Source organism: Littorina saxatilis, linkage group LG11 (assembly GCF_037325665.1).
Source record: "Littorina saxatilis isolate snail1 linkage group LG11, US_GU_Lsax_2.0, whole genome shotgun sequence".
NCBI classification, from domain to species: Eukaryota; Metazoa; Mollusca; class Gastropoda; order Littorinimorpha; family Littorinidae; genus Littorina; species Littorina saxatilis.
Genome location: NC_090255.1, coordinates 14,305,784 through 14,329,420, shown reverse-complemented (window position 1 = coordinate 14,329,420; position 23,637 = coordinate 14,305,784). Strand labels below are relative to the sequence as shown.

At 45.0% G+C, this 23,637-nt stretch overlaps 1 protein-coding gene and 1 long non-coding RNA gene across 2 annotated transcripts; both read left to right on the top strand.

Moving 5' to 3' along the window:
* The first annotated feature begins 1,915 nt into the window (after positions 1 to 1,915).
* Positions 1,916 to 8,390, top strand: LOC138980777 (uncharacterized). Its single transcript, XR_011460441.1, has 3 exons — positions 1,916 to 2,128; positions 5,095 to 5,272; positions 8,232 to 8,390. It is a non-coding gene; the product is annotated as an uncharacterized lncRNA (long non-coding RNA).
* Positions 8,391 to 10,076: 1,686 nt separating this feature from the next.
* LOC138979475 (protocadherin-11 X-linked-like) lies at positions 10,077 to 23,293 on the top strand. The gene is made up of 9 exons (XM_070352191.1): positions 10,077 to 10,219; positions 10,818 to 10,985; positions 12,015 to 12,205; positions 12,532 to 12,856; positions 13,207 to 13,460; positions 14,311 to 14,503; positions 18,505 to 18,669; positions 21,539 to 21,680; positions 23,275 to 23,293. The coding sequence occupies exons 1-9, from the start codon at positions 10,195 to 10,197 to the stop codon at positions 23,291 to 23,293; spliced, it is 1,482 nt and encodes a 493-aa protein (XP_070208292.1). The 5' UTR covers positions 10,077 to 10,194.
* Positions 23,294 to 23,637: the final 344 nt, after the last annotated feature.

The following is a 23,637-nucleotide window of genomic DNA, read 5'->3' as shown; positions in this document are numbered from 1 at the left end:
TGTGAGTGTGAGTGAACAAGAGAGAGTATGTTTGTTGGTGTGGATATGTGCGCGCTTACGTGTGTATGTTTGATTAAAAGAGAGAGAGAGAGAGAGAGAGAGAGAGAGAGAGAGAGAGAGAGAGAGAGAGAGAGAGCGAGAGAGAGAATGTAGTAGGTGAACCCGCACTTGCTTGAACTTACACCATAGACGTCTCTGTTGTTACACCACAAACCAATAAGTAAATACAGGACTCTAGCTGTGCCGATAGTAAAAGGGTCAAAACTCAAATGTTGAGACCGCTGGGCTGTATTGATGACAGGTGGACAGCCCGTCACTTGTCCTTGTTGGGGCAGGTTTGGGAGGGGGGGGGGGGTGTCTTAAAGGCACACTCCTTCCCGTGAAAACAATTCAACTCACCGTCCCAGATCTGGTCAGGGTTTACATGGGGTAAGACAACCCTTCCAAGGCACAGTAAGCCTCCCGTAAACCATCACTTAGCTCCCCGAGCCTCTACAATACAGTGCAAGCATACTTCCATTTGAACGCTCACCGAACGGGAACATCCTGGCTGCTTTCTGTCGAGAGTGAGACATTTTCAAATTATTTATTTTCGTTTACTATGCGAACGGACAATCAGGCGCCTCGTTTTGGTGCTAGACCTAACTTTTAAAATCTAAATCATAAATTGACAGCTTGTTACACAAACATTCTTAAATCATAAAAGAATTCTTTTTTCATCAAAACAAGATCAGTACAATTCGAAGTTTTGAAAGTTTGAAAAAAGAAAAGCCCGAAAACGTGTCACGCAAAACGTCTTTCTCGTAGCAGACGACGGTTGTGTCTGAACCGTCACTGTGACCGCCACCGCCGTCAACCGCCACCGCTCTAGTTCGCAGCCGTTTGTTGCGTTTTAGATTCAGAGGTACACAATAACGTGCTATTGCAGATAAGCGTACAGCGAGTCGCATTGAAATCACAAACTGACGACTAAATTGTGAGAAATAAAGGAAACTGGATCACACGGGTTCACGATGGCTCAGGGATAAGATAAACCACGCAAAAATAAATTCTTTAAAAATTGCTGAAAAGGATGTTCTCAAGCGGTGAGTGCTTAAATGAAAGGGTGTACCGTGTGTGTAAAAGCCTGACAGTATCTGTGATGGTTTACGGGAGGCTTACTGTGCCTTTAAATGAAAGGGTGTTTGTACTGTGTGTAAAAGCCTGACAGTATCTGTGATGGTTTACGGGAGGCTGACTGTGCCTTTCATTTGGAAACACACCATAAATCGGCAGTTTGTTTTCTCTCCGTGCAGAGTGATCGTGTTTTGATGAATTGATCGGACACTCGGGTGGCAATCTGTCAAACTCATACACACATTATCACGCGCAGGAAGCAGTGAGAATGTTGATCTTTACATTCTACTATGAGTCCAAGTGGAGGTATATGTTTCTCATCCTATGTCAAAACCTGACCAGATCTGAGTGTTTTGACGTGAAGGAGAGTGCCTTGAACGAGCAATGACCGTGACTTGATGAGCTCAACAGATCGCAGTGTCCCTGTGTCCCGACTGGAGAACAGGATCAAGGGCAAAGGCCAATCGCAGAAGTTGTTATTAGCAGGTCTTCCACAATGCACTCTTTATTCACCACTCTCCACCATTGGTATTATATGGGTAGTCAACAACGCGATACAGTGGAACCTCCCTTTTACGACATCCCAAAATAGGATAAAATCTTGACTTAAAAGAAGGGGAGTGTAAAAATGGATTTTTTTTACCGTCGATGTGAACAGTAAGTCTGAAGGGGGGGGGAGGGGAGTCTAAAGTCACGTGGTCTTAAAATAGGGGTTTAGTGTGCCCTTGTCTGCGAACATAAAAGCTACTGGCTTGACAGATCCCACAGAATAATAATCAACAGGAGGCACGGGCTGGGAACAAACCATAGATCATACACAAAGGCTTGCACAGACCCAAACAAACTTTCTGAGCGTAAAGACTCCCATCGCGCTCAACGGCATATTCCTTCTGAAAACAACACTCGCCCATGTGATGTGACTCAAGTTCATATTATTTTGATGCACAAGAGCTACATGAGCATGATTTGGGAGACATTATTTTGTGTATTTTTCTGGAGAGTATTTGTTTCGGTGAGTCTCTCTCTCTCTCTCTCTCTCTCTCTCTCTCTCTCTCTCTCTCTCTCTCTCTCTCTCTCTCTCTCTCTCTCTCTCTCTCTCTCTCTCTCTCTCTCTCTCTCTCTCTTGTAAAACAAGGGCTTCATATTGGCCATTTAAACATAAACCATGCATATAACAAAATGACAGACATATTATCCTTACTTTCTAACAATGGTAGAAACTTTCATATTATTGGATTTTCAGAATCTAGATTATCTAACAACATACTTGATTCGGATATTTTCGTTTCAGGTTATAAAACATTACGAAAAGATTCTTCCAAAAACTTAGAAACTGGTTTGTTAGTTTATATTAATGAATCATTAACCTACAAGCGTCTTGAAAAACTTAAATCTCATGGAATAGAATTCATTTGGGTGGAATTATGCTTACAAAAATCAGCATCAATTATTGTTGGATTCTGTTACAGAAACCCAGCAGAGAAAGTAAACTGGTGTGATAAATTCATGGACATGATGGATGCAGTTTTAAATGAATCAAAAGAAATCATTCTTCTTGGAGACTTTAATATCGATCTTCTGAAGCAAAATAAGAATTGGTTGGAAACACTAAATATATCAAATTTACATCAAATGATTCAAAAACCTACTCGTATTACTTCCACCTCTGAAACACTTATTGATCATATCTATGTTTCTGAAAAACGTCATATTAAAGAAACATGTGTACCATTTTTTGCTGTGAGTGACCATTTTCCCATTTGCACCACATGGTCTCGTAAATTAAGGGGTAAAAATTCCAAAAACAGGTCACAGAACAATTACATATCGTTCATTCTCTCATTTCAATGAAAGTGCATTTCTTTCTGATCTAAAAAATAGTCCACTTTCAAATACTTACAATTTTACAAACCCTGACCAAGCTTTGGATTTTTGGATATCTATATTCATTAATATTTATAACAAACACGCACCCCTTAAAACACATCGAATCAAGCAGATCGAAAAACCTAAATGGATCGACAAAGACATTGAAAATGCAGCAAATTACCGTGATTTTTAAAAGAATATGGTACACATGAAGAGTACAAACAACACAGAAATAAAGTGAACTCCCTGCAATGTCTTTGATGACGTCATATCCGGCTTTTCGTGAAAGTTGAGGCGGCACTGTCACGCTCTCATTTTTCAACCAAATTGGTTGAAATTTTGGTCAAGTAATCTCCGACGAAGCCCGGACTTCGGTATTGCATTTCAGCTTGGTGGCTTAAAAATTAATTAATGACTTTGGTCATTAAAATTCTGAAAATTGTAAAAAAAAATTTTTTTTATAAAACGATCCAAATTTACGTTCATCTTATTCTTCATCATTTTCTGATTCCAAAAACATATAAATATGTTATATTTGGATTAAAAACAAGCTCTGAAAATTAAAGATATAAAAATTATTATCAAAATTAAATTGTCGAAATCAATTTAAAAACACTTTCATCTTATTCCTTGTCGGTTCCTGATTCCAAAAACATATAGATATGATATGTTTGGATTAAAAACACGCTCAGAAAGTTAAAACGAAGAGAGGTACAGAAAAGCGTGCTATCCTTCTCAGCGCAACTACTACCCCGCTCTTCTTGTCAATTTCACTGCCTTTGCCACGAGCGGTGGACTGACGATGCTACGAGTATACGGTCTTGCTGAAAAATTGCATTGCGTTCAGTTTCATTCTGTGAGTTCGACAGCTTGACTAAATGTTGTATTTTCGCCTTACGCGACTTGTTTTCAATGCTTTCATAATTATGTGTATATTCTTGAAAGCTTCATTTGGGTATCATCATCATCGTCATCATCATCATCATCATCATCATCATCATCATCATCATCATCATCATCATCATCATCATCATCATCATCACAAGCATTGTCATTGTAGGCATTATCGTCAACGTTGGTATTGATAGTGCTACTGCCGGCTACTTTAAAATCGTTAGTATTATGTTCTCAACACCTTTTAAAGGTTTTTCTTGCTGATTACTCTTTGGTCACCACCATCATCGTGGTTATTTGACTTTTGTTTAAAGGCACAGTAAGCCTCTCGTAAACCATCACATATACTGTCACGCTGTTACACACAGTACAAACACCCTTTCATTTAAACACTTACCGCTTTTGAACATCCTAGGTACCCTCCGTAAAGAGCGAGCAATTTTCAAAGAATTTATTTTTGCGTGGTTTATCTTACCCCTGAGCCATCGCGAACCCGTGTGATCCAGTTTCCTTTTTTCACAATGTAGTCGTCAGTTTGTGATTTCAATTGCAACTCGCTGTAAGCTTATTTGCAATAGCACGTCATTAACATTGTGTACCTCTGAATCTAAACGCAACAAACGGCTGCGATTCACACGAACTAGAGCGGTGGCAGTTGGCTGTTCAGAGGAACGGGCGCTAGGCACAACCGTCGTCTGCTACGAGAAAGACGGTTTGCGTGACACGTTTCCGGGCTTTTCTTTTTTCAAACGTTCTAAACTTCGAATTGTACTGATCTTGTCTTGAAGAAAAAAGAATTCTTTTATGATTTAAGAATGTTTGTGTAACAAGCTGTCAATTTATTATCTAGATTTTAAAAGTTAGTTCTATCTGATTTGCCGATCAGACGGTCCACGAAAATAAATTATTTGAAAATTGCTCGCTCTTTACGTAGGGCACCTAGGATGTTCTCAAGCGGTGAGTGTTTAAACGAAAGGGTGTTTGTACTGTGTGTAAAAGACTGACCGTATCTGTAATGGTTTACGGGAGGCTTACTGTGCCTTTAATCATTTTAAAAAAATCTATCTTTCTTCCTTGGACCGAAACAAGGGCATAAACCAAACCTGGGGCAAATACGTTTACTAGAACAAACGAAAAGAGAAAATTGAACGATGGTCAAATGCTTTAAGTCAAAGCTGAACGAGCAAAGAATTGTTAACATAATTTAACTGACAGGACGCTGCTCCTCCCGATATTACGTCAGTTCCCATGCCAACGTTACGCAGAGACAAGAGCTATGACGTCAGTGCCCAGATGCTTGTGGTCAAGGACCCGGATGGAGATGACGTCACGTGCAGACTGTACCCTGTTTTTCGAGTTCCTTTCACCACAGACATGACAAAAACGTCCACGGGTGAGTAAACAACATGATTTTTTTGGACACAAGTGAACAATCCTATGCCTACTTTAACAACTTTTTCCGAAACATTGCGTAACATCCTAACAATTAAATATCTGTAACGATCCAAAATTTCGCTCGAATTATTTCTAGTATGTTGATGAATTATTCTGAAAGTTTCAAAGCAATCCACCAAGTCATTGCTAAAGTACAGCGCTTTTTGTCATGATACCCCTACAAAATGACGCAATAAATCCCGTTTTTTATATTTAGTCAAGTTTTGACTAAATATTTTAACATCGAGGGGGAATCGAAACGAGGGTCGTGGTGTATGTGCGTGTGTGTGTGTGTGCGTGTGTGCGTGTGTGCGTGTGTGTGTGTGTAGAGCGATTCAGACTAAACTACTGGACCGATCTTTATGAAATTTGACATGAGAGTTCCTGGGTATGAAATCCCCATACGTTTTTTTCATTTTTTTGATAAATGTCTTTGATGACGTCATATCCGGCTTTTCGTGAAAGTTGAGGCGGCACTGTCACGCCCTCATTTTTCAACCAAATTGGTTGAAATTTTGGTCAAGTAATCTTCGACGAAGCCCGGGGTTCAGTATTGCATTTCAGCTTGGTGGCTTAAAAATTAATTAATGACTTTGGTCATTAAAAATCAGAAAATTGTAAAAAAAAATAAAAATTTATAAAACGATCCAAATTTACGTTTATCTTATTCTCCATCATTTGCTGATTCCAAAAACATATAAATATGTTATATTCGGATTAAAAACAAGCTCTGAAAATTAAATATATACAAATTATTATCAAAATTAAATTGTCCAAATCAATTTAAAAACACTTTCATCTTATTCCTTGTCGGTTCCTGATTCCAAAAACATATAGATATGATATGTTTGGATTAAAAACACGCTCAGAAAGTTAAAACAAAGAGAGGTACAGAAAAGCGTGCTATCCTTCTTAGCGCAACTACTACCCCGCTCTTCTTGTCAATTTCACTACCTTTGCCATGAGCGGTGGACTGACGATGCTACGAGCATACGGTCTTGCTGAAAAATGGCAGCTACTTGACTAAATATTGTATTTTCGCCTTACGCGACTTGTTATCGCTCTTGCGATCGACACCTGCATCAGTAGGATAGCATAGCACACGAAATACGCAAGCTAGCTAAACAAATCAACCTGTTCAGAGTACATAACTGATTCGACTTTCTTCTTGTATGTAAAAGTTGCAAAGTGTTGCCAATTGTGATTTATTGTCGATTTTTAATTTGGCCTTTCCGGGTTTTTCAGGTCGATTTTGAGGTTACCCTTCTTTGAGCGACGGTCACGTGATCCCTGTAAAAGATATCTTTAATTCAAAAGATGATCCTGATAGTTAAAGGTACAGTAAGCCTCCCGTAAACCATCACAGATACTGTCAGGCTTTTACACACAGTACAAACACCATTTCGTTTAAACACTCACCGCTTGAGAACATTCTAGGTGCCCTCCGTAAAGAGCGAGCAATTTTCAAAGAATTTATTTTTGCGTGGTTTATCTTACCTCTGAGCCATCGTGAACCCGTGTAATCCAGTTTCTCTTTTTTCACAATTTAGCCGCCAGTTTGTCATTTCAATGCAAATCTCTTCAAGCTTATCTGTAATAGCACGTTATTGTGTACCTTTGAATCTGAAATGCAGCATTGCAACGGCTGCGAACTAGAGCAGTGGCGGTTAACGGTTCAGAGGAACTTAATTGCGCCAGGCAGCGTCGTCTGCTACGAGAACCACGACCTTGCGTGACCCTGTTTCCAATCAATCAATCAATATGAGGCTTATATCGCGCGTATTCTGTGGGTACAGTTCTAAGCGCAGGGATTTATTTATTTATTTTAATTTTTATTTTATGCAATTTATATCGCGCACATATTCAAGGCGCAGGGATTTATTTATGCCGTGTGAGATGGAATATTTTACACAATACATCACGCATTCACATCGGCCAGCAGATCGCAGCCATTTCGGCGCATATCCTACTTTTCACGGCCTATTATTCCAAGTCACACGGGTATTTTGGTGGACATTTTTATCTATGCCTATACAATTTTGCCAGGAAAGACCCTTTTGTCAATCATGGGATCTTTAACGTGCACACCCCAATGTAGTGTACACGAAGGGACCTCGGTTTTTCGTCTCATCCGAAAGACTAGCACTTGAACCCACCACCTAGGTTAGGAAAGGGGGGAGAAAATTGCTAACGCCCTGACCCAGGGTCGAACTCGCAACCTCTCGCTTCCGAGCGCAAGTGCGTTACCACTCGGCCACCCACCCAGCTTCCGGGCTATCTTTTTTAAACTTTCAAAACTTTGTATTGTTCTGATCTTGTCTTGATGAAAAAAAGATTTTTTTTCTGATTTAAGAATGTTTGTGTAACAAGCTGTCATTTCAAAGTTATTATTTAGATTTCAAAAGTTAGGTCAGAAGCGCAAAAAAGCACCGTCCGATTGTCTGACAGACAATCCGCAAAATTAATTCTTTGAAAATTGCAAGCTCTTTACGTAGGGCACCTAGGATGTTCCCGTTCGGTGAGCGTTCAAATGGAAGGGTGTTTGTACTGTGTTTTAAAGCCTGACAGTATCTGTGATGGTTTACGGGAGGCTTACTGTGCCTTTAAGTGAACAGCCTTAACTGGCATATAAAGCGCCACGAGAATGAGTTGTTTATTTTGGGTGCGAAATTTGTTGCAATAATGTTTTGGCCAAGTTTATTATGGTAAGCTTTCAATCTTCACTTTTCTGTCGTTTGTCTGTTCTCGTGTGTGTGTGTGTGTGTGTGTGTGTGTGTGTGTGTGTGTGTGTGTGTGTGTGTGTGTGTGTGTGTGTGTGTGTGTGTGTGTGTGTGTGTGTGTGTCTGTCTGTCTGTCTGTGTGTGTGTGTGTGTGTGTGTGTGTGTGTGTGTGTGTGTGTGTGCCTGCTTGGTTGCTAGGCTACCTGATGACCTTCACTCACACATCACCCCGGGGCTTGTTGTCCACTGACTACACGCTGAAGGTCAGGTGCACGGACACCGGTCAAGAGACAACCAAGGTTGACGTGAAGGTCAGAATTATCAACCATCCAAACTCACCGCCTAATGCCGTCACGTATGCTGGTGAGTCTGCAAGTCACTAACCGTCCAGGATTAGGCTACTTAGTGAATAACACTGACGTCAGTCAGTGTGTGCTGTCAATGTTAATCACAGAGCACAATGCAGAGAAATTCCGAGTTGAAACCGCATATTGAAAAGTTGAGAGAAAAAATGAAGTCGGTTTGGTGCGCTCTGTCACTGTTCAACATTTAATATCGGAGTACAGAGAGAGAGAGAGAGAGAGAGAGAGAGAGAGAGAGAGAGAGAGAGAGAGAGAGAGAGAGGGAGAGAGAGAGAGAGAAAGAGAGAGAGAGAGAGAGAGAGAGAGAGAGAGAGAGAGAGAGAGAAGGAGACACACACACAGAGAGACAGAGACAGAGATAGACAGACAGACAGGAAGACAGATAGACAGACAGATAGGAAGACAGACAGACAGACAGACAGATAGATAGACAGATAGACAGATAGACAGACAGACAGATAGACAGATAGGAAGACAGATAGACAGACAGACAGATAGACAGACAGACAGACAGACAGATAGATAGAATGTAAGTGAGGTTGCAGCACAACAGTTGTCTAATACTTTGTCCTTACCCGTTTCCAGCACACTGTTAAACTGTAAAGGTTGACACTGTGCAGTGCTACTGTCAAATGTCATTGTTTTACATCAGCATATATTTTAACTTGAGGCGCATCTAACGTGAAAAAGTGTACTTGTACGGCTTATGCGTTATCAATTAAACAGGTAAGACCATGGTTTCCAAACCTGCTACCCCAAAATCTTAAGGCAAAAGAAGGCAGCTCAACTCAGTTTGGATTTTCCCTCCCCAAAACTTTATTGGCAGGACTACGTTACACACAGTTAAGGCAAAATTAAGGCACAAAACAGAATTAACCTTTTCAACTCGTGTGTCGCCAACCTATTATGCGCACCGATACAAACCAATAATTTGCATATTTAATCATGACGGCCTTTTGCCGTTAAAAGGCAAGAGACAGCAAAGTCCGGAAAACGTAGTTTTGTGAAAACCGCGTATTTTTTTTCCGGAGATGTTACATGAAACAGAAAAACGCGATTTTCTCAAAACGATGTTTTTTGGACGTACTGTTTTTTGCCTGTAAGGGCAGAGTGTCACCCTGGAGTAAATCTAGTCAAACACTCACTGTTCACTTGTCCATGTGTGTCCGGCGCAGAGATAATCACCATCGACGTGAACACGACATTCCTGCCACACACCGTCCTTCACAGGCTGAACATCACTGACCCGGATGGTGACCCCTTCACCTGCGAGGCCACGCCACCCGCCGGCTTCACAGTGGACGGTACATGTGAAGATGAAATGGATGGATGGAAAGCCGGACAAACATTCTATCATTTAACTTCAGCATTGAAAAAAAACAACCCGTACATTGCGAATTTGCTTGACTTAAAACAAACACGTGGCTTGTTGCGATATCAAAACACTCAGTTCATTTGTTGTCCAAAAAGAGCAGTATCCTGTCTTGCAAAAACGTGTTGACTGTGTTGACCCTGTGTAACGTCCCGTTCCGACCCCATTCTGAAAAGTCCCCACGATATGGACAGAACGAAACTAAACTAGGGGTCCTTATTAATGTTCTCACAGGAAATTTTCCTTTTAGGGACATGAGTTGATGATACGCTAAGACACAACAATGGACAGAACTTGACGTGTACAACGTTTTATTGCAGAGTATGACTGCACCATTCGCAACAGCCTTGACCTTCGCTCTCTGCCTTTGACCTCGTCAGCTCTGATTGAAGTGGAGGTCAGGGATGGAATACACGGTCCCGTTGTCATGACGAGGACGCTCTCTTTCTTAAGTGAGGTTCTTTTTCTTCATGTTCAATTGTGTTCATGTTGCCCGTGTGTATTCAAATTTTTGTTTTTTAATACCAAGTTGTTCGTCTTCTTCCACAGTCATCGTACAACACACACACACACACACACACACACACACACACACACACACACACACACACACACACACACACACACACACACACACACACATACGCGCACACACACACACACACGCGCGCAGACACACACACACACACATATACACACACACACACGCACACACACACACACACAATGTCGTGCATGCGTGCCTGTGTATCTGTGGGTGCGTGCGTGCGCGCGAGCTGGTGTGTATGTTTTTGTGTGTATCTGTCAGTCTGTCTTAGTGTCAGTCTGTCTGTCTTAGTGTCAGTCTGTCTGTGTGCGTGTCTGTGTCGGCTGTGTGTATGTCTTCATGTCCTTACATTTGTAATCACACTGAGACATTTTTGACGCTTGGCTTCGGTGGGAATCCAATTTGAGTTGTAAAGTTTTACCTCCGTGTAGCACACCATCACAGTAAGCACCTGCCATTGTTAACAGGTGTTGAAATCCAAACTCTCAACTCACTCTCTGTAGATCCCAACAAGGCTCCCGCCTTCTCGGCCATCCCTACCGTCGTATCAATTCCCGAAGACGTGACGTCAGGAAGCACGCTCGTCACGTTCAGCGTCACAGACACCCAGCCATTCTCAAGGACCTTCACCGTGGATTCCGATCCATCCTTCTTTGATTGGAACCTCACGTGTGAGTATTCGTCATTGGTCACAAAGATAGGTCATATATCATTGATCTTGCGCGTCAGAAATGTGACAATTTGGCCGTCATGTGCCTGGTACGTGCGTGTATGCACATTCCTTTAAGATGCAGAGTACTAGTTGGTACGAGAGTCTCTGGGCGGGAAGTTGGTTCAGCTGTTGAGCAGCTAGTTTTGAAACCAGTGGGTGATCGGTGCTTATTGTCGTTAACCTGACCGCCAGAGAGAACTAGACAAATAGTTTAACAACGTTGTTTACTTCTTTCTCCATCAACTCTACAATGTATAGCCTACATGTTTAAGGATGTAGCATAGTATGTATACAGGGATCGCGCTAGCTTTTTAAAAAACGCGTAAGTCATACGCAACGAAACGAAAAAAACGCGTCACGGACCAGTATTTTTGCGTACTACGAAAACACGTACAGACACAAACAAAACACGCACGAAAGACTTAAAGACACTCCTTTCCTTAATACGGCGAGTTTTCCTGTCGAACTCCGCGCACGCCTGTCGAATAACACCCCTGCTGTCTCCAACCTTCGGGCCTTGCGAGTTTGTTTCCCGCTCTAATACGACTAGACACACTTTCCGCCTTTTGGAAGCGCGAGATGGGAGAGCAGCTAATGTCTGTTTCATTATCCGACAAGACATTATCTGGTAATACCCTCGTTACGTTCGTTTGCGATACTTCGATGCAAAAAGAAACGGACTTTAGTTTTGACGCGCAGATTTCATGTGTGTCGAGCCCTATAGTCAGATTATTAAGTCAGAGCAAAAGCGCTGCGTGAAGACAAGAAAAAGTTACAATTTTTTTGCGTATGGCTTACGCGGCGCGGCGAAAAAAACGCGTCAGCGACTTTTAAAATGCGTCAAATACGCAAAAATCGTGTGTAAACGCGATCCCTGTACAGTATATCAAGATTTACATTTAACTGACAAAATAGTATTTTGTATTAGTCATACTGCAATGTGTATGTCATTACTCGCAGATAATCACCGAATGGATTCCATTTCCAGCTGGTGAGGTGAATTTAGCAGCTGGCCAACTGCTCAACTACGAGGCGGAGAGAAAGAGCTACGTCATCACCTGTGTGGCAGACGACACTTTCTTCCAGTCTACGGCCTCAGTGACAGTGTCGGTGGTTGACGTCAACGACGCCCCGGTTCTCTCCCCTGCCTCTCTTGCCATCACTGTTGAGGAAGGACCGGTAACAATAAACATTCCTGTCGGGAAACACCACTTGCTGATCTAATTGGTTTTGATTGTTGTTGGGTGTTTATTTCTATTTTAAGCTACAAGTGAAAATTAATACGCATGTGACGGAATATATTGTTGCCTGTTTATTGTCGTTTAATTGAACGCGAGTGAGAACTAGACAATAAGTGAAACGATGTCTTTCACTCTTTTCTTCATTAACTCTTGTAGCACAATCAATATAGGCTACTTGAAGAGCTAACTGAGTAACTCAAATCGCTGATATTAGATTGGCGTGTTAAAGTGATAGCTTCAGCTTAATGAACGTTGTCTGTACAGCCCTCCTCGCTGTCAGCCAGGCTGCCCCTGACAGTGACAGACGATGACGGCACGAGCGCCACGTCCCACGCCTTCTCCCTGCGTTCCCATGGCAACCACAGCAACCTCTTCACCTTCCCCGACCCGCACAGCCCCGTGCTGACCAACCTCCTGACGCTGGACGCCGAGAGTGACGACCCGCCCTTCCCGGCCATCCTGGAGGTCGTCGTCATGGACACCGGAGGGAAAACCGCCACGGCCAAGGTCATTGTGACCTTGAGTGATGTCAACGACAATGACCCAGTTTTTTTGCAAGATTCATTGACCATGAAGACGGTTTATGTGGGTAAGTTAGAGCCGTTCAAAGTAAACGTTCAATAAAAAAAACCACTGAATCAATTTTTTAAATATTCATGGAGTTTTACAACTTCTATGAAACATAATTAAATAAAAATAATAAAGACGAGTATCATTTCTAAAAAACAAAATAAAGACAAAAAACAAAACCCAAAGACAGACGTGTGGGATAAAACTAGATCCTAGGTCGCCGACCTAGTTACTTTGAAGTGGGCGGACAAACACCAACGAAAAAATGAACAGAGAAGGTAGGTGGTGTTTCTTTAATCTCAAGGTGGCGAGGGTCATAGGGTTACTTCTTCACAACGACAGTCTTGACCAGTGTTGGATGTATTTCAGGCATGGCGGCAGGGACCTCCCTGGGTCAGGTGGTGGCGACTGACGCGGATGAAGGGGGGAGTCAGGGGGTGGAGTTGTCCCTCCTTGCATCTGACGCACACCCACACCTCGTCACTGTTCAACATGACGGCCAGGTGGCGCTGACACAAACACTCCCCACGGAAGATTACGGGACGCTGCTTACTGTGAAGGTCAAGGCCACGGATAAGGGGTCGCCACAGAGGTCATCAACAGTAGTTCTTACGCTATATTGGGTAAGGTCATTTTTGCCACAAGCACACGACACTGGGTACTACACAACCACAACAACAACAACTACAAAAGCAGCAGCAACAACAACCTCAAACTGCAAAGTCCTGTACTCTTGCGGCATTCCTTTTATTCACAATCAACAACAACAAAAGCAACAACAACAACAACAACAACAACAACAACAACAACAACAACAGCAACAACAACCTCAAACTGCAAAGTCCTTTGATCTCGACAGTCCCTCTTTATTCACAAACAACAACAACAACAGCAACAGCAACAACAACAACATGTGATCGTGTCAATGCTTCCATATTGTAGGCCCCACAAACAACGCAACATTCTCTGCACTGTTGAATCTCCAGTTGTGTGTCACTCTGTTGTGCCTGGGATTTTTGCCCTATCACGTGAACAAGTTTAAACTTATCACGGGTTCTGTAACAGATTATATTTTCTCTGTTAGTCTTTGCTCCTCCTTTGTTTGTTTGTTTGCTTGCCTATTTTGTGTGTTTGTCTGTTTGTTCGTTTGTTTGTTTTTTCACACACCAGTCCCCATAACTGTTGAACAACAGAATGTTTTTAAGCTAAGGAGCAACGACTAAATTCCCACAGACACAACATGCCATACACTGTTCTTAATATTGCATCTAGGCTATGTGCTCGGAGACACAACATGCCTTAAACTGTTCGTAATATTGCAACTGGGCTATGTGCTCGGAGACACAACATGTCATACACTGTTCGAAATATTGCATCTGGGCTATGTGCTCGGAGACACAATCCTGTTATGCCCATATCTATGTATAGACTATTGGAAACATGGATTTCACTGACTTGCTAACTGTCTTTCAGAACAAAGCACCATCCATCCTCAATCTCCCTGCAAATGCTGACGTGCCGGAAGATCCGTCGTTGGAGAAACTCCTGATTACTCTGGTGACGTCAGACCCTGAAAACGACACCGTGACGTGTCAAGTAAGCGACGTCACTCCCCAAGGAACGGGGTCCGGCGCTTTTGTTGTACGCAACGTGGCGGGCGCTTCAGGTTGGTACTTTTGTCTTACTACTTGTATGAGGTAAAGGCAAGGCAACAGACGTTTTCGGAAATTACGCTTTTCTTTAGAAAATATCTACACTGTGCATTGGAGCTCGCGATCACTTCAGCCATTGAAAAGTCTCCTTATCCCTTGATCAACCAACGCACGTGGCGTCTTTTTAATCGGCAGTCAGACAACCACGAAGGCAGCGATCGTGAGCTCCGATGTGGATATTTTCTGTGGATTGAGGTGTATAACGATGCAAAGGTAGGGTTTTCCGGCACATACCTTCTTTTTAAACGTGAATTCTCTGGCTAACGAAAGAAAGGGAATGTCATGCAAATATATATCAGAAAAGATGTGGCATAGCATATGCATTTCCCTCCTCCCGCACTATCGTGCCTGTTTTGGCCGAAAGAAGTATTACAGGAAGACACTATCCATTTCAAGCGCTTCAAACTGTCACCTTACTAGCAGCTACATTGGACCCCCCCCCCCCCCCCGAGAAAGTCTTAGTTAATATGGTAGTAGTAGACATAATAACATAATAAACAGAACATTGGAAATAAAGTAGGGTCCTAAAAGGCGGTGTGGAGGGGGGGGGGGCAGTGACTTTGACTGAGTGGTGACTGGCACACTCCCCAGGCCAGGCGGTGTGGAGGGGGGGGGGAGTCCAGTGACTTTGTCTGAGTGGTGACTGGCAAACTCCCCAGGCCAGGTGGTGTGGCGGGGGGGGGGGGGGGGCAGTGACTTTGACTGAGTGGTGACTGGCACACTCCCCAGGCCAGGCGGTGTGGAGGGGGGGGGGGCGGCAGTGAATTTGACTGAGTGGTGACTGGCACACTCCCCAGGCCAGGCGGTGTGGAGGGGGGGGGGGCAGTGACTTTGACTGAGTGGTTACTGGCAAACTCCCCAGGCCAGGCGGTGTGGAGGTGGGGGGGCAGTGACTTTGACTGAGTGGTGACTGGCAGACTCCCCAGGCCAGGCGGTCTGGAGGGGGGGGGGTAGTGAATTTGACTGAGTGGTGACTGGCACACTCCCCAGGCCAGGCGGTGTGGAGGGGGGGGGGGGGGCAGTGACTTTGACTGAGTGGTGACTGGCACACTCCCCAGGCCAGGCGGTGTGGAGGGGGGGGGGCAGTGACTTTGACTGAGTGGTGACTGGCACACTCCCCAGGCCAGGCGGTGTGGAGGGGGGGGGGCAGTGACTTTGAGTGGTGACTGGCACACTCCCCAGGCCAGGCGGTGTGGAGGGGGGGGGGCAGTGACTTTGACTGAGTGGTGACAGGCACACTCCCCAGGCCAGGCGATGTGGAGGGGGGCAGTGACTTTGACCGAGTGGTGACTGGCACACTCCCCAGGCCAGGCGATGTGGAGGGGGAGGGGGGCAGTGACTTTGACCGAGTGGTGACTGGCACACTCCCCAGGCCAGGCGATGTGGAGGGGGAGGGGGGCAGTGACTTTGACTGTGTGGTGACTGGCACACTCCCCAGGCCAGGCGGTGTGGAGGGGGAGGGGGCGGTGATTTTGACTGAGTGGTGACTGGCACACTCCCCAGGCCAGGCGGTGTGGAGGGGGGGGAGTCCAGTGACTTTGTCTGAGTGGTGACTGGCAAACTCCCCAGGCCAGGCGGTGTGGAGGGGGGGCAGTGACTTTGACTGAGTGGTGACTGGCACACTCCCCAGGCTAGGCGGTGTGGAGGGGGGGCAGTGAATTTGACTGAGTGGTGACTGGCACACTCCCCAGGCCAGGCGGTGTGGAGGGGAAGGGGGGAAGTGACTTTGACTGAGTGGTGACTGGCAGACTCCCCAGGCCAGGCGGTGTGGAGGGGGGGGTAGTGAATTTGACTGAGTGGTGACTGGCACACTCCCCAGGCCAGGCGGTGTGGAGGGGGGGGGGGGGGCAGTGACTTTGACTGAGTGGTGACTGGCACACTCCCCAGGCCAGGCAATGTGGAGGGGGAGGGGGCGGTGACTTTGACTGGGTGGTGACTGGCACACTCCTCAGGCCAGGCGGTGTGGAGGGGGGGAGTCTAGTGACTTTGACTGTGTGGTGACCGGCACACTCCCCAGGCCAGGCGGTGTGGAGTGGGGGGGGGGGCAGTGACTTTGACTGAGTGGTGACTGGCACACTCCCCAGGCCAGGCGTTGTGGAGGGGAGGGAGTCCAGTGACTTTGTCTGAGTGGTGACAGGCACACTCCCCAGGCCAGGCGGTGTGGAGGGGGGGAGTCCAGTGACTTTGACTGAGTGGTGACTGGCACACTCCCCAGGCCAGGCGATGTGGAGGGGGGAGTCCAGTGACTTTGTCTGAGTGGTGACAGGCACACTCCCCAGGCCAGGCGGTGTGGAGGGGGGGAGTCCAGTGACTTTGACTGAGTGGTGACTGGCACACTCCCCGGGCCAGGCGGTGTGGAGGGGGGGGGGCAGTGACTTTGACTGAGTGGTGACTGGCACACTCCCCAGGCCAGGCGGTGGGGAGGGGGGGCAGTGACTTTGACAGAGTGGTGACTGGCACACTCCCCAGGCCAGGCGGTGTGGAGGGGGGGCAGTGACTTTGACTGAGTGGTGACTGGCACACTCCCCAGGCCAGGCGGTGTGGAGGGGGGGGCAGTGACTTTGACTGAGTGGTGACTGGCACACTCCCCAGGCCAGGCGGTGTGGAGGGGGGGGGCAGTGACTTTGACTGAGTGGTGGTGACTGGCACACTCCCCAGGCCAGGCGATGTAGAGGGGGGGGCAGTGACTTTGACTGAGTGGTGACTGGCACATTCCCCAGGCCGGGCGATGTGGAGGGGGGGGGGGGGCAGTGACTTTCACTGAGTGGTGACTGGCACACTCCCCAGGCCAGGCGATGTGGAGGGGGGGGGCAGTGACTTTGACTGAGTGGTGACTGGCACACTCCCCAGGCCAGGCGATGTGGAGGGGGGGGGGGCAGTGACTTTGACTGAGTGGTGACCGGCACACTCCCCAGGCCAGGCGATGTGGAGAGGGGAGTCCAGTGACCTTGACTGAGTGGTGACTGGCACACTCCCCAGGCCAGGCGATGTGGAGTGGGGGGGGGGGGGGCAGTGACTTTGACTGAGCATGAGTGATGACAGGCACACTCCCCAGGCCAGGCGGTGTGGAGGGGGGGCAGTGACTTTGACTGAGTGGTGACTGGCACACTCCCCAGGCCAGGCGGTGTGGAGGGGGGGAGTCCAGTGACTTTGAGTGGTGACTGGCACACTCCCCAGGCCAGGCGGTGTGGAGGGGGGGGGAGTCCAGTGACTGACTGAGTGGTGACTGGCACACTCCCCAGGCCAGGCGGTGTGGAGGGGGGGAGTCCAGTGACTTTGACTGAGTGGTGACTGGCACACTCCCCAGGCCAGGCGGTGTGGAGGGGGGGAGTCCAGTGACTTTGACTGAGTGGTGACTGGCACACTCCCCAGGCCAGGCGGTGTGGAGGGGGGGGGAGTCCAGTGACTTTGACTGAGTGGTGACTGGCACACTCCCCAGGCCAGGCGGTGTGGAGGGGGGGAGTCCAGTGACTTTGAGTGGTGACTGGCACACTCCCCAGGCCAGGCGGTGTGGAGGGGGGGGGAGTCCAGTGACTGACTGAGTGGTGACTGGCACACTCCTCAGGCCAGGCGGTGTGGAGTGGGGGGGGGCAGTGACTTTGACTGAGTGGTGACAGGCACACTCCCCAGGCCAGGCGGTGTGGAGGGGGGGGAGTCCAGTGACTTTGACTGAGTGGTGACTGGCACACTCCCCAGGCCAGGCGGTGTGGAGGGGGGGGAGTCTAGTGACTTTGACTGAGAGGTGACTGGCACACTCCCCAGGCCAGGCGGTGTGGAGGGGGGGCAGTGACTTTGACTGAGTGGTGACTGGCACACTCCCCAGGCCAGGCGGTGTGGAGGGGGGGGGAGTCCAGTGACTTTGACTGAGTGGTGACTGGCACACTCCCCAGGCCAGGCGGTGTGGAGGGGGGGAGTCCAGTGACTTTGACTGAGTGGTGACTGGCACACTCCCCAGGCCAGGCGGTGTACTACAACACAGCTGAGGACCTGAGTCGGGCAGTGGCTTCCGCCTATGACGTCACGGTGACAGCTAGTGACGGCAAGGGGGGACAATCAAGTCAAGTGCTGACGGTGGAAGTGACGCCGAACACACCTCCTGTGTGGTCATGCCAGGGCTCCGGTGAGTGGTTCTGTATATCAGCTGCTTCTCTACAGTGGACTTTTCCCTCTCACTCCGCTCTTTTCTTCATTATGTACTTTGGTACCTGCGCTGTGAAACACCTCTAACGACAGGTCACCATCCAAATAGCGGACGCCTTCTGTTTCACTGTGTCTAATACTTTGACCAAAATAGACCTACCATGAAATAAAGGGCCCCCATGCAATTTTGATGCACTTGTGGCTTGTCCAAAAGGTGTCTTAACCCTGTGCACCACTGTATCCCCTATGGTTATCGTGGAATGGGATGGTGGCCCGATGATGTGAGGTGAGCTGGGATTGAAACAGTGTGCATGTAGGAGCTTGCTGTTTCTCTGTGTGTATGTGTATGTGTATGTGTGTGTGTATGTGTGTGTGCGTGTGTGCGTACGTGCGTACGTATGTGTGTGTGTGTGTGTGTGTGTGTGTGTGTGTGTGTGCGTGCGTACGTACGTGCGTGCGCACGCACGTGTCTGCATATCAAAACAGTGGAGGCGAATTCAGTATTAGAGCTCACAGTCCTGTGTTATAGCTGCCTTGTTTTGTTTAGCGTGTGCTGACAAAACACTAGCCCCTGCTCGTCAAGCGTTAAACGGTTTGTCTTTCGCCGCTAGCCTGCAGGCGAGTTGGCGTTGTTTATCTCTGGTGGCCACTGTTTATAATTCAGAATCTCGGAACCGAGTCTCAGTAAAAACTCTTGGAGAAGTCTGCAAAGCGAAGACCAGAGCTTTTTTGCTATGTATGTGGGGGTTTTGCAGACGACATTTTGAAGCATACGCGTTGCCATGACTGCATCAAAATGTTGTATTAAAAACTTCGATAAAGTATCTCAGTTGCACATTTTAGCAAGGTCAATCATTATGCTAATTTAAAATCGCTTCAAGCACTTATTGATTAAAACCAAAACTGTGAAATATAATCTGCTAACACTTTCTTTTATCTATCTAGAGAGTATTGCCAGGATGGTCACGTGCTTCCGTCTTAAATAAACGGGATTATGTATGCCACAGTATGGATGAACCGAGTTGCATTCACTGAAGTGGCCGTAACACAGGTTAAATAGCAATCTGTTTAACAGAGCTCTGTAAAGCACACAATCTCCCCACCCCCCTCCCCAGCCCCCCAAACAGATTAACAAAATAAAAGAAGATGATTTTAGAAACAGCAGCCGGAGAGAGGCCCGGGGGGGGGGGAATTAAAGATTGGAATTTAATTATAATTGGATAGATCCGCCGCACTGCCAAGAAAAGTGTACAGTGTTTCACCCACTTTCCCGAAAATATATGCATCTGTGTTAAAATTGTCAAAATGGAGTTCCAACTTATCATCAGTGATCAGACATAATTATGTAGATAGATGATCAATGTAGGCTATATTATATCTCTGTTATCATGCACTACTGACTCAACAACACAAATACTTGCTGAATATAATATCTCTATTTGAAAGCATATCCAAAGGAACCTTTTGTCTCTGTTGATAAATATCGAAGTTCATTGCATTATCTTTACTCTAGACTTGTATTCAGTTTCTCTGTCAGAGCGGCAAAGTATCGTCTGCTACAGACACCGACCCAGCAGTAAGAAAGCATAGGCTCTAGCTGAATACATTTTATTTTTTTCTCGTCAAAAGTAGAAAATACATTCATTCGTAAAGAAGAACTAGGGTTTAGATGAAAAGGTTAGTCAGTGTAATATCATATATATACCAATAGATTAAGGAAGATTTTTCAAGAAAGTGCCGATTGTGTTTTTTGTGGTTAGGCCTATCTTTTATCGCGAGTTCCGACAGTAGCGGCTCGGTTACTGCGGACCAGCATAACTGAGTTCACACAGAACTATTCTCAGCTGCACTCAACATGGAAAAAACCCTGTGTTAATTGTTTCAAGACAACCACATTTTGTAACACTACTTTGAAACTTCTGCTTCTTGTCATCATTATAATCATTGCAAGGGCTCCAGGAACTGAGAAATGTTAAACACACTTAAAACCACGTAAATGTTACAGGAAGGCGCCTTTACCGCCTATGCATGGTGCCACAGATTTCAGCAGCTAGCGGCCGCCGTGACCTTGCAAGGCGGAGCATCGAAATTTGCGCGGAATATTCAAAAAGCTTAAACCACACTCACTTTTTTTTTCTTGAAAACAGCATAAATATTGTTTTAAGCGTAATAAGTTTAATCTGTATGTATGCTGGAGGTGTAAATGCACTAACATGCATATTTTGTTGCTTGTAAGATGTAGTGTTCACTTACAAAACTTTGACAAGTTTGGTCTTTCGGTTGGCGGTGTAATGTGATTCTTATGTACCGGTTCGACATGTAGGAAACAGCAGTATTTAACTGATTTCTTCCGCATTGAATGTTTCTTTGTGCAATCAGTATAGAAGATTGCAGAGAGTGTATTCTGATGATTTAAAATGTGTGTATTATTATTAAGCAGCCCTGATAGTACTGGCTATGACTTTGTCTCTTTCTACTAAACTGACTCAGTGTGTGACTTCTTAACTGTGCACATTTTCAGCCAGAAATTCATTTCTCTTCCTTGTCTTGCTTGCAAATTTGTTCTTTCCTGGCCGAGCGATAACATAAACACTCCTGCCAAGGGTTGTGTTCTGCGATGTTTTAGAGCTCGGAAAGGCAGCAGAGGGCTTGTCATCAGCTTTCCCTAAATGGATTGCTTGAGGGCTAATAAGGAAGGGATACTGCTATATCAGTGGTGGTTGTTGACATCTTGTATATATACAGCTTGCTGAATCCTAATGCATGGGCCAAAGAAGGAAACTCGGCTCCACTGATTTGATATGGTGATGTCTTTAGTGTTTACTTTTTTGTCGTGTGTGGCTTACCAGTGTCGGCGTCAGTGGATGTACAAAACGCAAAGGTTGGCGATGAAGTCCATGCTTTCACTGTGACGGACAGAGAGAATGACACTATTTTCTTCACTATGACGTCATCACCGGACTCAGGCTCCTTCAGATTTGACGAAGGAAAGTCGGACCCCCCCCCCCCCCCTTCTCTCTCTCTCTCTCTCTCTCTCTCTCTCTCTCTCTCTCTCTCTCTCTCTCTCTCTCTCTCTCTCTCTCTCTTTCTCTTTCTCTCTCTATAATAAAAAATAAACAATATAGTAAACAATAGTGCTATGATTCAATTTGACTGTCAGATCTGAATTCTTAATTTAGATCTGTTAATGGTGTGTGTGTGTGTGTGTGTGTGTGTGTGTGTGTGTGTATGTGTATGTGTGTGTGTGTGTGTGTGTGTGTGTGCGTGTCTTTGTGTGTGTGTGTGTGTGTGTGTGTGTGTGTATGTGTGTGTGTGTGTGTGTGTGTGTGTGTGTGTGTGTGTGTGTGTGTGTGTGTGTGTATGTGTGTGCGTGTGTGTGAAAGAGAGAGAGGTAGAACAATTGATAAAACATTGATATTATTATTATCATTCAATCACTTCCCTCCTTGTGACAATGCTGATAGCTGAGCTATTTTTGTGTGAGAAATAATACGTACACTACTGCTAATTATCATATGGTCTGTTATCAATGTAATCAAAAGGATCTGATTACATTTGTGAGTGCATCATTATGATTATGTGACAGTATTGCTGCTACTTCTGAATTTATGGATCAACAAAGTGCTGTCATTGCAATTATCTGTGAAATGAACGGCCAATTATCTAATTCTGCATCATTTGAAAAAAAAATAATGAGAGAAACTGAACTGATGTGTAGAATAAGAGATCTTTATTTGCACTCTTGTGTTCGTGATGGTGTATATTATTGGTCATTGAGTGTATGATACTATTGATTTGCTGACATGAATTTCGAATTGTGACTATGCTCATGGCTGAGCTATCTTTTTTTGTGTGTGAGAACAAAGTACGTACACTTCCTCTGATTATCATATGGTTGGTTAACAATGTAATCAAAAGGGGTTGATTACATTTGTAAGTGCATCAATATGATTATATGACGGTGTTGCTGCTATTTCTGAATTTAAGGATCAACGGATTCCTGACATTGTAATTCTCTTTGAATTTAGTAGCAATTTATTTAATTCTTCATCAATTGTCAGTGAACTTATGAGTTCGACTGAATTGATGTGTTGACTAAGAGGTGTTTATCTTCACCTTGTGTATGTGGTGGTATATAGATTTGGAAATAGAGTGTCTGACAATATTGGGTTGCTGACATTATTCAGTTTTATTATTACGAATTCGGAATTGTTAGTATAACATTTATAATTATTGTTATTATACACCTGTATTCTTTTTTTCAAATTGCAAGCAACTTTTCAACAGGCTTGCATAGTCTGTGAAAAAGTAGTCACTTTTCATTACTTGCTTTTCGTCATTATATTTTTTTTTAAAAGAAAAGTAAAAAGCTTTGAAATTATAAACATTACCATGACTTCAACTAAAACATCTTGGCCGAATAAGGAAGGGCTTCGCATAGGACACCTGAATATTAATCATTTATATAACAAAATGACTGATGTTTCAAATGTACTTTTTAATTCTGGAAAAAGTTTTCATATGTTTGGTTTTTCTGAATCCAGACTATCAGATAATGTGTTAGACTCTGACATCATTGTTCCAGGATATACTCTTATTCGTAATGATCCTGTTAAGGAGAATGAAACAGGCATTACTGTTTACATAAGTGAATCAGTTACATATAAACGACTACCTCATCTTGAGGTTCATGGAGTTGAATCAATATGGATTGAAGTTAAATTAAAAAGATCTCCGCCCTTACTGTTAGGATTTATTTATAGAAACCCTTCTGAAAGAGTAAATTGGGCAGATAACTTTACTATTATGATGGACTCTGCAACACTGGATTCTAAAGAAATCTTGCTCTTAGGAGATTTTAATATTGATTTACTGAAGCCACATAAAAATTGGAATGATAAAATTAATAGCTTTGATTTGCAACAAATGGTTCAGTTACCCACTAGGG